General features: G+C 40.7%; 1 protein-coding gene across 1 annotated transcript in view; it reads left to right on the forward strand.

The window, feature by feature from the left end:
* The window catches only part of LOC103253501 (guanine nucleotide exchange factor VAV3-like), a 45286-nt gene extending 37882 nt beyond the window's left edge, over nucleotides 1-7404 (forward strand). Inside the window, exons 6-8 of the mRNA XM_008051789.2 lie at nucleotides 2070-2153; nucleotides 4314-4465; nucleotides 5198-7404. Of these exons, the coding sequence (XP_008049980.2) occupies nucleotides 2070-2153; nucleotides 4314-4465; nucleotides 5198-5239 (278 nt within the window). The 3' untranslated portion in view covers nucleotides 5240-7404. The remainder of the gene's footprint in view (nucleotides 1-2069; nucleotides 2154-4313; nucleotides 4466-5197) is intronic.
* Nucleotides 7405-17781: the final 10377 nt, after the last annotated feature.

Raw genomic sequence — 17781 nt, forward strand, 5'->3', positions numbered from 1 at the left:
TAAGTTCTCACAGACATGAGATAGGAATCTTGACACCAGATTTTTTGCCAATAATAGAGTTAAGTGTGTACCATTTGCTTCATTAAATTCGAGATGGCATATTGTCCTCTCTCTAACAGTGGATATATCATGATCTAAAGAAAATGAAAATGTACCAGTTCTACTGAATGGCGGTAAATAACTTGAGCTAATTGTAAAATTAGTTGTAATGGCATATTTCGCTGTATTTTAAAATAAAAAATGTACTGCAGAATGTGCAATGGAATAGAAAACAATCTTATCAAGAAGGATATACTTCAAGGTAGGTGAAAAATGAACATGGAATCATTCATGAGAAAAATGTGTCATTAATGTGTCAGTGTGTATATGAGGTCTCCATGGCCCATTATTTCAGGAATAACTAAACTCCCTCCAGTTCCCTTGGCTAGGATGCTTGGGTGGCATCTAGGAATCTCCTAAACGTCACTGCTATTCTTAAGTATCCCCAGAACTCCTTCCTGATAAGCATATTAACTATAGAAGAATTCTGTGGCTGTCAAGTCAATTACCTGAAAAGAGGTAGAATATATTGAAAGATTATGTAAACTCATTCCTAGTTGGTTTAGCCCATTTCACCTCATTCTTGGTTGCAGAAAATGTTTTGTAACAGTTTATAGTAGGTCCAGGTGCTAGTGACATACCCAAAAACCACTGGCGTAGACAAGAGAGACTGTTTTTTTCCTCTGGAAGTAGTCATCCCAGATCTGGAGGGAAGGGTAGGTCATCTCTGTTTCATGAAATTTTCAGTGACCTGACTTCCCTCAAGCTCATTCTCCATCATCCTGAAAGATGAGAGACCTTCCTCTTCGTGGACCTAGGTGGTAGCCTTTACAGTCCAGACAGCAGGATAGAATAAGAACTAAAAAAAGAAGGGCAGGGGCATGTGCCTATTGTCTTGCTAGGAAACGTCCCAGAAGCTGCCTTATGATGCTTCTCTTCATATTTCACTGGCCAGAGCTTGGTCATATAGCTATACCAAACTACAAGAGAGGCTGGGAAATGTAGCCCTTTTTCTAGGCAAACATAGCCTGACTGAATAATCTTTTACAAGAAAGAAGGGGTGAATAAATACTTGGAGAAAGTATATACACACACCTTTCACTTCCACTGCGTTGGCATCATAGTACCAGCAAGTTGCATCGTGTGTTGCCTGTGCAACTGAAGCAGAATGGAAGGTACGGAGGAGTGCAGCAGTAGCTAAGGGCGGGCACCCTGGAGTCACACTGCCTGGGGATGGAGTCCAGGCTTTCCTCAGATGTAAAGGGGAACTAGCGTTAGTACTTTCCCTTTTTGGGTTGTTGTGATGATTAAATGGAATACTGAAGATAGCACACTGAGCATGGTATCTAACATATTAGAACCATTTGGCAAATGTCATTAGCTTTTATTAAAAGCAAAGTATAATGTTTTTGAGCTTTTGTATGTGTATACTTCTCTGTATGTCTCTACAATGTGGAGGATATATTCTTTTTCCAGATATGATAAGATTTAGAGTTTCCAGATAAGATAAGATGCATTTCTAATTGTATACTTTTTCCCTTTTGAAAGTAGGCTGGCATGTGCATGCTTGATTAAGGGTGGGATGTCCCCTAACAAATTGTATAAATTTTCTTGAATTTTCCATGGATTCTGCATGTTTCATTGACACCATCCTATGGGCTCTTTCTTCTACGGGCCCCTTGCCACTGATGTAACAGGGTGGGAACTGGGCACTACATCAAGAGGAGAAGGCCATCCTTGGATGGATGGGGTTCATGGTTGGCACCATGGGGTAGCTATGCTGTGCTTTCCTATAAGAGGATACAGTTCTGAATTGCAAGACTAATGTCTATTGAAAAGTAAAAGTTTGGCTTGTTCTTTATTTAGAAATAGTGATAGGAGAGAAGTGGGTGAAGACGGAGCTTGGTAGTCCAACTTTGATGTAACAATTTTCTTATGATTACAGGCAGCAAAATAGTTGTATTATGATATTTTTTTTTGCCAATATCTAAATGCTCTTTTGCTTCTCTCTTTTTCTTTCTTTCTTTAAGCCCCTTCTTTGTTTTGTGGCTTTTCTTTTGTCACTCCTCCAGACTACAGCTTTGTTCCCCCTTCTTCTACTCCTTTCTGGTCAGGTACTGCTTTACTGCTTTTATGTGTCTCTGCAACTCACTTCTGCTTGCAAATAAAATATTTTTACTTCTATGTATGGCTTCTCATATAGATACATCTCCTCACAGACAGTCCCTCGAATTCCATTACCACCATGCACTCTACTCTCCTCCGTCTAAAGTCATTGTTTGCCATGACATTCCACGTCTCTGGATTTTGTGTGTGTGCTCATGCCATGTTTTTCTGTAGGACATTTGATAATTTATCTGTTGAGGAGAGGTAGGGGAGGGATGGGTGCTGGAAGTAAAAAGGGGGATGAAAAATCTTTTAAAATCATTATTTTTTCTTGAGGACCAGAATTTTGAGTTGAGAAAAGCCGGTGTTCACGTATTGCCATTAAGAAAATAAAGAGAACTCAAATTCCAATTTTGTCTCCAAACATAAGAGTAAAATCCTGCACATATTGTTGAAAGGATGACCAGTGTTCATCTATTTTACAGCTCTTCAGTTTGTGCATGGGCATTTTCATCTTGATTTCTGTCATTAGCCAGAATATTTAATGACTGTTTATGTGACATTTGGGGAAGTAGATTATGGCTAGGTAATGTATGTTTCCTTACAGATTTTAAAAAATTAAACTGTACATCCCAATAAAATCATAGAATTTAGAACTAGAAAATCCCTAGAAGTCATCTAGTACATACCTTTCAATTTATAGATGAGAAAAAATGTGGCCCAGAGGGGTTGGGAGATAGGCAAGGTCACACAGTTAAGTTGATGGTTGGGTTTTTCCACATAGGGGTGTTTTTATGTGCACCAACTCTAAGAGTAGTGCCCCAGTAATGGGACAGTTTTCAGTAAGAAAACTATTAAAGTGGTTTGTGTCCCGAACAGTAAAATAAAACGACCTATTTTTACTCCCTTTACAGTTCTGACATCTACAGCATTGCTATTCGTTTATCTTATGATGGACATCAGGGGACTAAAAAATTTCTGTCATTCCAAGGCCTTGAATAATAGGCCAGGGATTCCTGTCTCCAAGTGGGCGGGCTCTTCCAGGGCGACATGGGTCATAACGTCGGCTGCCTGGGCCCTGGGAACTCTTAGAGATACAGATGGACGGCCTTGCCCATTTGTCTCTTTTTCTTACACTTAAGTTCCTTTAGCGTTTAAGATTTATAAAGTCCCACCAATCTCAGATGAGTGATTCTCAGAACCACTGAACATATAATTGAAAACACTTTATAACCCCAAAGAGCAACAGGTAGAGAAGTTAATATAAAATGTGTTATGGAACACCGGAGACTAACAGGCATGGACAACTGGATGGAGTTTTCCTTTCAGAACAGGGCCAGTAGAGAGAGAGCCTGCTCCTCTCCTACCATCAAAATTTTTTTTTAGAAAACCAAAAAACAAACCCTGAACACAGGAGATGAACATCCTGACATCTTGTTTTTGTTTAGATATTTTAGTAAAGGTTTTCTCTACAGCAGTATTTGTTTGAAAGAAGGAAGAAATACAGATGATGTTTGTATGTTCTTCCTGTGAGACCTGATTTACACATCTTCACACAGGTAAAATTATATTTAAAATAATAACAGAGTATCCCCAAATAGTTTCAACATAAAAAGCCTTATTAGGGCAGAAAGTGCCACTTAACCAGAAACAGTAACATGAATTTGACCGGAGACTTTCATCAGAACAACAAATTTAGTTGTTTCCAGAATTAGTCAAGTGCTTACTGGATAAAGATGTTAAGCTTTACCTAGGAGATGCTAGTTAGAAATAGATTACTGGGCCATCAATGGGAAATTTATGCTAGAGTCATTTTAGATTCCAAGTGATTTTAGATTCCATTTTCTTAGTTATTAATCGGTTTTTTATGTTTAGGATTTTTTTTTTTGGTTTGTTTTTATAAAAGCTAGTCCCTATTTTGAAGTTCTCATGAAGAATGTGAAAACAGAACAGTAGTTCTTTCAACTTCATGAAGCGAATTCGCCTACTTCTGATTGAATTGAAACAGCACTCCTGCTGCTTTCAAGCTCTTGTGCCATTATCGCTGGTCTGTAATGAAGTCACGACTGTGCATCAATCTGATCATATCAGTAACATTCATCTGATTAGGCTCTTATGGCTGTTAACCAAATGCAAACCCACTCTGATTCCCCATCATTTTTTCACAGTGTTGAGTCCAAAAGTGCTGGGCATTGCCATCGCCCGCTATGACTTCTGTGCAAGAGACATGCGGGAACTGTCCTTGTTGAAAGGAGACGTGGTGAAGATTTACACAAAGATGAGTGCCAATGGCTGGTGGAGAGGAGAGGTGAACGGCAGGGTGAGTTGTCCCTCTGGATGTGCTGGTGCATGGGAAGGAAGGGCACTGGGCAACCACTGGCACCCATAGGTGGTGCCAGGAAAAAAATCCCTACACAGTGTTGGGACCTTCCCAAAAGACCCCTGGCTGCTGGAAACTGGTGCTGTATTTTATGAATACCAAGCACTCACCAAAAATGTATTGAATGAATATGAGAGAGATGGATGGACAGATAGAATGGGTATGAACTTTACTTATTTCATAAAGAAAGTTCAGCCAGGTATATCCAGTGGTGTCATGTTTGGAAAAGAGTTGAGAAGCATCGTGGTTCTTTTTAGATCCTGAACCTTAGAGCATAAACTTTATGCGTTTTGCAAAATATCTATGAACGCTGCTGTTCTAAACTGGAAAGAGTGGAATGTTGTGCCTCTGTCTTTCCATCCTGTTCTATAGCAGAGACGGGAATCGTTATGCAGTAGGGACCCCATATCACACTTAATTTACATATTTATTTGTGTGCTAGTGGATTAGAACACTATTTAAGCTTATTTTAGTCTTCCGTTTCCATCATTCACTCTATTAGCCTTCTAAGAGCAGTTAAACCAATCTTCCCACCTACAATGGGCATAAAACCCCAGCTTAATTAGGGTGTTATGAAAATGAAATTCTCTGTTTGTAGAATCCTTTGAAGTGTTAGATACAAAGCCATGATGCTATATTAGTTGTATTTTCTTTCTTTCTTTTTTTTTTAAGGTGGGCTGGTTTCCATCCACGTATGTGGAAGAGGATGAATAAATTCCAATCCAGTGTTGCACCCTGCACCAAAAATTTCAGAGAAGGGATAAACAGAAGCCGGCACAGCATTGTGAATTAACTGAAGTATTTTTAAAAGCTGCATTGCTGGCTGTTCAACATCTTCCTTCCTTAACCCCTCCTAAGTCTTAATGCTGGGATTTCTAAAGATGCTGGTCCTGACAGATTAATGGCTTGCCTGGGGCTTTGCAGGAAACAGCCTGCCAGTCTGTCATTGTCTGGGGCTGAGGCAAAGCCAAAAGCTGCTCTTCCCAGAAGAACCCTGCACACCATTGCTACGTGTTTCTCTTTACTTCATCCAACCAGACACCACGAATACCAGCCATTCGTAAAGATTGAATGCATTTTTACTTTATTCTCACATGCCATTCACCAGAAATTTTGATGGTACAAAGAAACAGAAGTTTAATTTTGCTTTTCCCGGCATGAAGAAAAATTGGAGTTTCGCCATGTGGGCAGCTTACAGGAAAGATCCTGCATTACTTGTCTTAAATTGTCCGAGGTGACTCATGGCCCGGCAAACATTTTTACCCCCAGATGCTGCTCATGATAAAACATAAGAGGCGAGTGCTCAGGTTTGCCTCAAAAATGATCTATCCCTGAGGGGTTTTAATTATTCATTTGATGTCCTGATTATATGGGCAAAACTTCCATATAAAAAGTGGGGGGGGAAGCACACAAAAGAGAGTGTCTTCATTGTAAATCTTCATAACCACCATGATTTCCTAGGGTTATTTTGGTAATGTTGTACTTGACCTTATGAAATAATCTTGGCTGGGTATATTATGGGTAGTTGCCAATAACCTGAGTAAGGTGGCATTGTTTACAGAAATGGATCAAGGGCTATAATTTATATAAGTCATTTTATAGCAGCAATATCTATTAACACATGCCTTTTTCTCCCCATTCACCCCCACTTAAAAAAAAGACCTCAGACATGATTTTCTGTTTTCTATATCTTTTTGGAGCACAAACTTTGTTGAGGACTTTGGAGGGAAAGCACAATGGTGTCCTTTCTATATTTCTGGGACAGAAGGAGGAGTGCTGAGCTTTTGTGGGCTTCCAACTTCTCTTAGGGTCTCTCCTGCCACCCTTCTTGAGAGTGTATCAGCTAAGGGAAGGTCAGTTCTGCAGTACATTCATTTTGCCAAGCCTTTCCTTTTGACATGAGGAGCCCACCTATGTTCTTCCTGAGATGCGGAATACCCATCATTGCAGTCAAGTTTAGACACTAACTTGGCCCTTTCCTGATGAAATATTTCCTCCATAGCAGAAATCATGTTCTGACAAGATTCAGAGGGTGTTTCATGTTTGGAAACAAACAAACATTTGAAGCACTGACTTAATAAAGCTGAACTAGGAGCATTTAGTTCTGAAATTTTGGAGTATCTCTGAAATGAGGTGGATGTGATGTGCCCTCTCCCCAGCCTACTTGGGTGCCAGGACTTGACATTCAATGGATGCATCCCTGTGTTGGAGACCCTCATGGGCTAGGACTTTTCATCTAGGATAGATTCAAGACCTTTACCTCAGAATTATGTAAACTGTGATTGTGTTTTAGAAAAATTATTATTTGCTAAAACCAGATAAGTCTTTGTATATGTGTAAATGATCACAAAATAGTATTTTATAAAATGTTCTGTACAGTAAAGTTACACCCTAGGTGTACTCTTGGAATGGAGTCTTTCCTATAAAGTCTTATCTGCGACTCTGTGTCGTGGGAATGTTTTGTCTGTTACTGTCAGCCAAATGTTGTTAGGGAGAAAGCAGATCACACAAATGGAAACACTCCTGTGGACAGTATTGTAGCATGTGTTGTTTATTTTAGTCAATAGACTTCCCCCTTCTAAATGGCATTTGGTCTTCCGGTTGCATTTCATGGGCCTGGAGGTTTCCTAGCAGAGGATATTAGAGCCCCTTTTTGTGACATTACCGATTACATCTTTGTCTACGTTTAATACTTTGTATTGGAATCTTTAAATGCTGCAGATTTGTGTATAGTTCTAATACCAAAGACAGAAGTAAATGTTTTTCGTATACTTTGTCTTGCCTGTATGCAGCTTTTGTGGAATATGGTGAATTAGAGTGGCATTTCACTCTGTAATATTTTGTAAATATGTCAATACAATAAATAGTTACTAAGTTGATGTTGCAAGCGTTGGAGTCTTTGTATTGTATGATTCCACAACTCACATATGCCAGCCACATCATTAACATGGGGATGCAAGCCCTAGTTTTGGTCAGGTGAAGCTCAGAATCACTGCCTAAGTTATGAACAGTGAGCTTCGAGTCATGAACAGTGAGCTACAGTAGTTGCAAGTAGCATATATTGACATGCTTACAATGGGTCACGTGCTTGTTCAAGCATTTTATTTGCACTAACTTACAATTCGTGAAGGTATGACCCATAACATCTCCATTTTCAAGTGAGGAAACTGAGATACACCATGAGGTTGCAACTTTCTCCAGGTCCCACAGCTGGCAAGTGTCAGAGCTGAATGCCAATTTGGGCAGTCTGGCTCCAGAACTCCCTTACCCTTCCTTGCCACACTTTATAGGCTAAGAGAGAGATCGGGTGTGTTTTGAAGTTTCCATAACCAGGAAGAAGCTATTTGATACTAAACAGTATTAAATAATGGAGGAGGAACACAGAAACCAGAAATATTCTTCTACTCCTGCCACCTTAAGGAAAACCCCAAACTGATAATTGCCTAGAGAGATTGGTGTCCAATTGAATTTTTGCATTAGACAATAATGACTTCTTGCTGTGGAAACTGGAGTCAAGTTTTCCTTGGTGGAGCTGACTGAAGTATAAGCCACAGTGGTGAGGCTGTCTTAGGGATAGGGTGGAAATATATAACTTCTGAGGACCAGGAAAGGCCAGTTCCATGGTCATAGCTTCTGCTTCACTTCACCAGCACAACTGTGCTGAAAAACATAAGCCACCCCCTATTTTCATTTCAAAACAAGGGGACCCAAAAAACCCCAGAACTATTTTTTGGAGAGCAGGCTCCTTGTAGTACAGGCTTCCCTCTACCTGTGTAAGTGTTCCAGAAACCCACTGACATTAGTGTACCAGCTAGCGTTGTGAGAGACTCCATTCCACTTCAGTGAATTGCTTTTTTGGAGATTCTTTTGACACATTTTTCCCATTTCATCATGGGTGATTTACAAGCATACTTGCCCATACCGTGCTGTGTTCAACAGTTTTTGACCAAAACCAGCATGACCCCGTGCCCCACCCTCTCTATTCAGCTGATCTTCCCCTGAATGACTTTTGTTCATTTGTTTCCCTGGATGAAAAAATTCCTCAAAGGGAAGCATTTGCCTATGTGGGAGAGGTGATACAAAAAAAATGGCAGAAGCACCAAAAAACATCAAATGGAAGAGTGAAAAACCGTTTTGGGCAATGGTAAAAACCATCTGGATAGGTGTATTGCATCCAATAGAGAGTCCTGAAGTCTAAACATGTAAGAACAAATACACAATAAATTATCAATAAATTCCTGGGTTTTTTTTTTAGTCCCTCCCTCCCCCTGCACATTGTGTTAGACAGCCCTCACACCATTTATTTGAGAAACCGATTCCATTGGTGTGTTTATTACCTCTCTTTGACATACCAACATGAATGTGACTTTTAGACCTGGTATGAGATCATCACTAAGTTCACCACAGCCAATTGTGCTGACCACTGTGCCCCTTTATTTGATAGTTAACACGGGAGTATAGCCTTTGAAACGTCCATGTATTTTGTCTTCCATCAAGTGGTTGAAGTAAAGTGTGTCAGCAGTTAGTCCTGAGATGTCACACTTTGTTCTCCTTAATTTGACAGCTGTGTAGAAGAGTGAAAGAGGCATGGCCCTAGAAGTCAGACCAACCCTCTGGACTCATATCTCACCCCTGCATGCCAGCCTCTGCCAATCAATACCATAGGATGATGTGAAACACAACTGCGATCCTCCATGTACAAATGGTATCATGCCTGGCTTACACAGCCATTTTTTGTTATCATCATCCTTGCCATCATCATATGTATTTGTTGACAAATTTCAGTATTTGCCATCTTAATCTCTGAACTCCTTTAGCATAATTTAGCCTCATTTACAGGAGGATTGTGGGAGGAGTTCAAGACTAGCCCAAGCAATATCATAAGACCTTGTCTCTCCAAAAAATAAAAAAATAAGCTGGGCATGGTGGTGGGTGCCTGTAGTCCCAGCTACTCAGGAGGCTGAGGTGGGAGGATTGCTTGAGCCCAGGAGTTTGAGGCTGTGGAAAACTATGATCGTGCCACTGCACTCAAGCCTGGGTCACAGAGTGAAACCTCGGGAAAAAAAAAAGTCTCATTTACAGGATTAAGAAGAAAAACTTGCAGATTCTAAATTAGATGGTCTCATGGTCTCTCTAGAAAGGAAATTAAACTATCTGGTGTCATAGAAAGATGGAGAGTTTTATCATCAGTCTGACCCAAGTTCAAACCCCAGCTCTGCCATTGACTTTTATGAAACTCAGTTTCCTCTTCTGTAACAAGGGAATAATGAAAAGTGTCCGATAGAGCTGTCGTAAAGAATAAGTAATAAATTATGAAAAAAATGCCCAGCACGGAGACTTACACCTGGTAGGTACTCAAGAAATGGTGGTCTCCTTTCATTTATGAACTATAAAATTCTCAGGTACTGAATTATGTACTTGCCGCCTTTGTTGTGAATACTATTGAGAGCTCATGCTTTCTTTCTTACACATGGTTTAATTTTCTGAAGCCAAATTATAGACAGTGTAAAAGGTATATGTTCAGGAAGATTAATATGCAAGCCCACAAACATCCTCAGAAGTTGAATTTAACAGCTCCACATTGTTTTGACTGGGAAAATGGAATTTTCACCCAGCTCATAATCATTTAGACTGAGTTCATTAGTCACTTCATTTTTCACTGAAACTAGTTTTTTGGGATTGGTTGGAGTCTGATTAGAAATGTTATGCATAGCCTCCTAGTCTGGCAGACTTTGGAAGGCACCTTATTGTAAGTAATAAACGAGACCCATAAAGGAATTAAAAAGGAATTCTGTCTATGTTTTGGTGCTATTGATCAGACTGAGTTGGAGGAAACGGTGACAAAAACCAAACAAAAACCTCCTTTTAAAGCACTCTAGACTCTGGCTCTGTCGGAAAGTTCCAGAATTTCTAGGCACAATGAGACTACAAATGATGACCCAGGCACATATCCAGGTGGGAAGAGGCCTTGGTGCAGAAATCGAATTCACATAAAAGTCAACTCAAGCCCTGTCTAATAGACATTGGGGTCTGTGTTGAGTCCTGAGTAGAAAGAAAAATGAACTCTAGAATTACTGATGTGTCCAACACATGACCAAGGTAATGCAGATAAAAATACAATCAAAATAAAGATTCAAACTCCAAATAAATGCACTTCATGTTCCTCCATGACACATTGCACGGAGCCTCTGATTTCCCAGAATTCTCTCTACCATTCCCAAAGCCTTTCCTCTGGAAACTATTCTGGGCAGCTACTGGGATCCTAAGTCAGGTGGGAGTGTAACTGGGTCACAACCCTTGCATCTCTCATTGTCAGGTTGTATTGATGAATGTGAAATATGTCCATAAACATAATAATGACAAAGGAGTCTGATCCGTAAATGCTTGCTGATTTTCTAATGGATCGAAGTGATTTCTTCCCAGAAAGAATTTTTCCCCCCAATGATAATCTTTGGTCTGTCTCCTTTTTCATTTGAATGTTATTTTTTTTTGTACTGGTATCTGCTAGACAGTGTGCAATGTATTTTTGTGTATATTATCTCATTTATCTCATGTATTCTTTCTGAGAATTCATAGAATATTGACATCATTTCATCTTTTAGTCATGAGAACTCTAGTCCTAGGTAAGTAACTCTTCCACACGAGGGCTGGTTTTTAAGGCTATTTGACTTATTTTACTGTTTTTTATGCTGTGTCTTTTTTGTCTAGGAAGCAGCATGGACTGGTGGTGAAGGCTTCAGCCTTTGAACTAGACCATCTGGCTCTACCGCTTACTAGCTCTGTGACCTTGGGCAAGTTGCTTTCACTGCTTGTTCCTCTGTTTCTCCATTGTTAAGAGAGGTTATGATAGTGACATACTTCAGAGGAGTTTTGCCAGGATTACATGAGATATGTCTGAAATGTATAGAAAAGTCCCTGACACAAAGTAGATATTCAATAAACAAGAGAATTTTAAATTGCATTTTTGCCACTGTTTTAAGCATAATGCAAAACTAAGTGTTACAAATTTTAAAAGTTAGCATATGTATTTAAAAACTCCCTTTGGGCCATGTGCAGTGGCTCACATCTGTAATCCTAGCACTCTGGGAGGCCAAGTCAAGAGGATTGCTTGAGCCTAGGGGTTCAAGACCAGCCTGGGCAACAAAGCGACACCCCATCTCTACAAAAATAAAAATAAAAAAATTAGCCAGGTGTAGTGGTGCACACCTGTAGTCCCAGCTACTTGGGAAACTGAGGCAGAAGGATCACCTGAGCCCAGGAAGTTGAGACTGCAGTGAGTCATGAACATGGGACTGTACTCCAACCTAGGCTACAGAGTGAGACTGACCCCCAAAAAGAAAAAGAAAGACTCCCCTTGAATGTATATTAGCTTTTGGAAGGTACACCTTGAATTCACTTTTCACATTGGTGATCCCTTAAACATGATGCACAAGTGAAGCACAACTCAAATGCTCTACCAGAGTACCGTGTATTCGTTATCCACTGCTCCATAACACATTCTGCACTCCAAAATTTCACAGTTGAGGGCAACACACATTTATTATTTCACAGTTTCTGTGAGTCAAGAATCAGGGAGTAGATTAGCCGGATATATCTGACCTAGGGTTTCCCCTGAGGCTTCCATCATAGTGTCAACCAGGCTGCGGTGATCTCAGGCTCAGCAGGAGCACTCCCAAGTTCACTCATGTGGACCCCTCCACATGGCCGCCTCACAACATGGCAGCTGGCATCTCCCGAAACAAGCATCCAAGAGCAAAAGAGCACTCGAGATGAAAGCTAGTCTTTTTATAACCATCTCAGAAGTGACAGTCCATCACTCTGCTCTATCCTATCCCTTAGCATTGAGTTACTAAATCCAGCTCATGCTTGAGGGAAGGGGGTGAGACAGGGGATGGACACCAGGACAGACGGATTGTCGGGGGCCATCCTAGTGGCTGCCTACCACAGATGGTACATTGAATCATCACTGAAGCCAGATATGAGGCCAGTTTGAAAGGCATGGGTTACTTCAAGGAAACGTAGATCTAAAATTCAGTTATTTGCGGTCTCGCACATGCACACACACAGACACACAATTTTCTGATTCCTTATGTCAATATTTACTGAGCCCACTCTAGACCAGCCTCTGCAGGGGATACAAGGATGAATAAGAGAGGGAGGTCTCCCCAGGGGTACTCATTTTCTTCATCCTTTCTCGTTGAGGAAATATCCTTCCTAAAGCTCAAATTGTTGGGTCAGGGAGGGGTGTCCGATATGTAAGAAGTAGGTTCAATCTCACAGCAAAAAAGTGAAAAAAGTGGAAACAGCAACCAGGCATGCTTTGGAAGTAGTTGTTCAAAGTGTAAAACTCGAAAATCCCTAAGTGTGTGGCCAATCCTTCCTTCCTTCCTTCCTTCCTTCCTTCCTTCCTTCCTTCCTTCCTTCCTTCCTTCCTTCCTTCCTTCCTTCCTTCCTTCCTTCCTTCCTTCCTTCAACAGATATGTATTGACCTCCTTCTATGCACTCCAGAGTTCTAGGCTTTGAGGATAAGACAATGAACCTGACACAATTCCTACACTTATGGAACTTACAGACTTGCTGATGGTGGCAAACAAGAAATAGATACATCATGTTAGGCACTGGTAAGTGTTTCTGAGGAACACAGCAAAATAAGGGAGGAGAGTGTGATTTGACATAGGGTGATCAAGAAAGGCTTTATGAGAAAATAACTTTTTAGCAGAGACCTAATTTAAGCGAGACAGGAAAATGTACGTGAAGATCAGAATGCTTAGTGTTTGAAGACCTACAAGGGCCCAGTGCGACTGGAGATGGGAAGAAGGAAGAGAGTAACAAAAGATAAAAGCAGAGAGCTTTCTGGGGCCAGTACTAGTAGGACTTGCAGGCCAGGTAAGGAGGGTGATGAGAGCCACTGCAGGGTGCTCATCACGGAGTCAGGTGATCGGGTTTACATTTTAGAAAGGTCACATTAGATATTGTAGACTAAGATAGAGCTAAACCCATGAAATGAACACTGGCATTATTCATAATAACTCCTGTTTTTCCAGGGATGCTGTAACAAACTACCACAAACTCAGTGGCTTAAACAGCAGAAATGTATAGTCTCACAGTTCTGGAAGCCAGAAGTCCAAGATCAGTGTGCCTGCAGGACCACCCCCCTCTGAAAGCACTAGGGGAGGGTCTTCTCCACAATCATCCACTGGCCTCTGTGGTCCTTGGCTGCGGCAACATAGGTGTAATCTTCACATGGCATTCTCCGTGCATGTGTGTGTGTGTGTGTGTGTGTCTGTGTAAACTTCCTCTTTTTAAAAGGACACCAGTCCTATTGAATTAGGAGCTGACCTTATTCTAATATGACTTAATTTTAATTAATTACATCTACCATGACCCCATTTCCAAATAAGGTCACGTTTTGAGGTCCTGGGAGTTAACATTTCAACACATGAATTTGAAGGGGCTATAATTCAACCCATAACAGCCCTCATCCTTACATTCACAGATATTAGAGAGTAGCCCAAAACATACACATTAGATTAGTAGGGACAGGATGCACCGTGGAAAGAGAAAAGTGAACCAGAGAGGCAATACCTGTAAGCAAGGCCAAGCTTTGCTAGAAGTTCAAGTAGATGCTGACAGAGACAATACCACTTCCACTCATGTGTTTGTCACTTTCTCAGACCACCAGCCCCCAATGAATTACCCTTTTTTCTCACTCTACGTGTCAGTATCATACACCTCACCAGAAGAGAAAAGCTACCAGGTACTTTTGTATGAGTGAGCTCATTAGGACCAAGCAACCTACTTAAGTGAATTCATGAAACCTTCCTGAATTCTGTACAAATTAGGCCAGCGTATATGAAAAGGGAGGAAAGTTGTGCCGTGGTTTTATAGAGATGTGGGAAATGCCCTGAGCGCTTATTACTCTTAGCGATGAGATATTGTTGCTGGGTGGTTGAAGGGGAAAATTTGCATTAATAGTATGTGATGCAATGATTCTACATTAGTCTGAAAAAAAATGTTTTCTTTACCTTTATTCAGCCTATCTAGTCTATACTTTATTTGATTTGTTTTTCATTTTCCTTAGAATACTGAACATAACCCCATTGTATAAGCTCCTGCCTGAGAGATGACCTTGAGAGGACATTTAGGAGGGGCACACAGGAAAGAGGAAGCAGATTAACCCTAAAGGAATAACCCTGGAATGACCCACTGGCTGCTACACCATCAGTGTGAAGCTGTTAGACAAAAAGACCCAAATGAAAATCAGATGCATCCTCTTGGGACTTCCAGCACAGCCCAAAATGCAATTAAAATTGTGTAAGAAGCGAAATCTGAACTTATATAAAATCACAGGGAAATTTATTTTTTCAACAATTAACAGTTTCAAAGTTCTTAAGGTGGTAAAAGTACGTATAGTTTTTCTAGGGTAATTCTGTGAAACAACTCATGGGGAGGTGGAAAAAGCACAGGAGTGAGAAGAAGACAAGCTAGGTTCTAGTCTTGGTTCTTCCACTAATGAGCTCAGGGAATCCCCAACCTCTCTGAGGCTTACTTTTTTGCATTGGTAGAATGCAGGCATCAAGTTTGATCATTTCTGTGATCTGACTTTCTACTATTCTGCATCAAGACATTCAGTAAATATGTGGCCAAGATACACGTACATGGAGTCCAGTTTGAGAGTGGGACAGAGAACACAGGCAACAGCAAAACTGGGTGGACAGCTCTGAAGGACAGAAGACTTGATTGATTATTAACATCTCCGTTTCTTCCATCTTACTCCAAGTCAACCTCACCTCACCAAGACAATTTCAGAGTCCCCAACTGACATCCTGCTCTCTTTTTTCACCCCCTTACACTCTCTTGATTATAAAATTTCATGTTCTTTTTCAAAACTCTTCCATAGATTCCATTTATTTAATGCATTTATTGAGTACCTACTACATCTGGCACTGGTGCTATCTCCAAGTGGTGAACAAAATGGACAACTCATAGAGTCTCCTTTGTGACAGGAAAAGGGAGACAGACAATAAATAAATATATATACCATAAGGGAAAAATCTAATCAGAAGAAGGAGATAATGTGAGGAAAGTGGGACTTGAGATATGATGATCAGTGAACACCTCTCTTGGCAGAAGCTGAGTTAGAGAGCTAACCGAATAATCTTGGACCTTGCAGGTAATGAAAAGAATTTAAGGTTTTAGTTTATTAAAGCCACTGGAGAATCTTGAGCATGCTATGGTTTGTATGTGGTTTGCTGCAGACAAATTTCATGTTGAAGTTTAATGGCCAGTGCGGCAGTATTGGAAGAAGGGGCCTAGTAGGAAGTGTTTGGGTCATGGGATGCAGATTCATCATAAACAGATTGATGCCTTCCTGTGGAGGCCAGGAGCAGGTGAGTTCTAACCTTTGAGGAGGGATTCAACTAGTTTCCACAAGAGAGGACTGGTAAAAAGAGGTTTACTTCCTCAGTTTTGCTCTCTTGCTTTTGCTTTCACTACGTAATCTCTTTGCACGTGCCTGCTCCCCTTCTGCTTTCTGCCTTGAGTGGAAGCAGTAGGAGAGAAGCCCTCACCAGATGCAACTTCCCAGTCTTGAACTTCCCAGTCACCAGAATCATGAGCCAAATAAGCCTCTTTTCTTTATAAATCACCCAGCCTCAGGTAGCCTATATAGAAACACAAAATGGACTAACATAAGCAGAGAAGAGGCATGATCAGACTTGCTTTACTAAAGAATTGTCGTGGCTTCTCAGCGGAAGTTTTACTAAACGGAGGCAGGAGTTGAAGCAAAGAGACCATAAAAGTACTATTGTGTAGCCCAGGTGAGAAATGTTGGTGATTGACCCTAGGATAATATTAGGGGATGTGTGAAATGTATTGGAATTTCAGACATACTTTGAAATCACTGCTGGCCTTGCTTATGGCTTGAATGTGGAGTGATGAGAGAGAAAAAAATCATTAAGTGTGATGTCAATGCTTTTGCCTTAAGATACTTTGTGTCTGGTGTTATGTATGGTTAAGAGTGAACAGCTGATTTAAGAAGGACGGTGAAAAATCAGTTGTTTAGTTCTAGGTACATTAAGTTTAAGATGTCTCTTAGTCGTTGAGTATAGGTATCAGGTAGCCAGTTGTGTCTGCGTCTGGAGTTTGAGGAGTGGTTGGGGTGGGATAAAAAATTTGGAAATAAGTAGCATATTTGAAGTCATAAGACTAAATGAGATAACCTTAGCAAATAAATGAAATGAGCATAAGAGGAGAAGTGAGCCAACAGCTGAGCTGAGGGGCACTCCAGTGTTTTCAGTTTGGGTAGAGAAGGAGACTCCAGCAATGGAACTAATGTGCAAACTTCTCCTGTCACACCTGCTAACCTACCTGTGTCTGCATCGTGATCCCTTCCTCTTGTTGCTACTGGAATGGTTTCTGTGTTTTTCTCCAAAACCCACCAGTGCATTTGCCCATGGAATCATCAAGGACATCACTCCAACACTCAAGGACATCACTCCAACAATTATCCCCTCTCCATTCTGCAAATTCAAACTTCATTTCCCTACCAAACTCTCTCATCAGGATTCAAATATCCTTCTTAAAAAAATAATTAAAAAGAGAAAGCTCGTTTCCCCCATATCCACCCCCAGCTGCTGTCTACTTTATGAACTCCTCTAGAGTAACACTCCTCAGAATGACTGTCTAAAGTTGCGACAGTTAATTCATCTACTGCTCTTCTGAACCCACTCTGATCTGACTTTTGATCTTAACACTTCACAAAACCTTCACTGAAGACTTCCACATAGCTGAATCCAAAGGTCAACACTCAGTAACATTTAAACCAGGTATCACCCCCTTCCTTCTTGAAACCATTGTTTTACTTAGCTACCAAAACACCATTCATTCTTGCTCCTTTTCCTGTCATACTAACTGCTTTTTCCCAGACTCCTTTAATCCGTTTGACAATTATTTAGTGCCTACTCTGTGCCAGGCATTGTTCTTGGCACTAGAAATACAACAGTGAACAAGCCAAAGCTCTGGCTCTCATGGAGCATATCACATTCTAGTAGGAAGGGACAGATGATGTTCTGGAATTCGAGTGAAGACAGTATTTCACGTTTAGCTGCTGGAGATCATCTGAGAGGAGGGCTGTGAATTAACCATGTCTAGCTGCTGGAGTTCATCTGAGAGGAGGACTGAGCATTAACCATTGGATTTGGCCTTTAAGGGATTAATGACAACCTTGACATTATGCATTTTAGGGAAGATGTGGA

Source organism: Carlito syrichta, unplaced genomic scaffold (assembly GCF_000164805.1).
Source record: "Carlito syrichta isolate Samal-C Ts95f unplaced genomic scaffold, Tarsius_syrichta-2.0.1 Scaffold234134, whole genome shotgun sequence".
Taxonomy (NCBI): domain Eukaryota; kingdom Metazoa; phylum Chordata; class Mammalia; order Primates; family Tarsiidae; genus Carlito; species Carlito syrichta.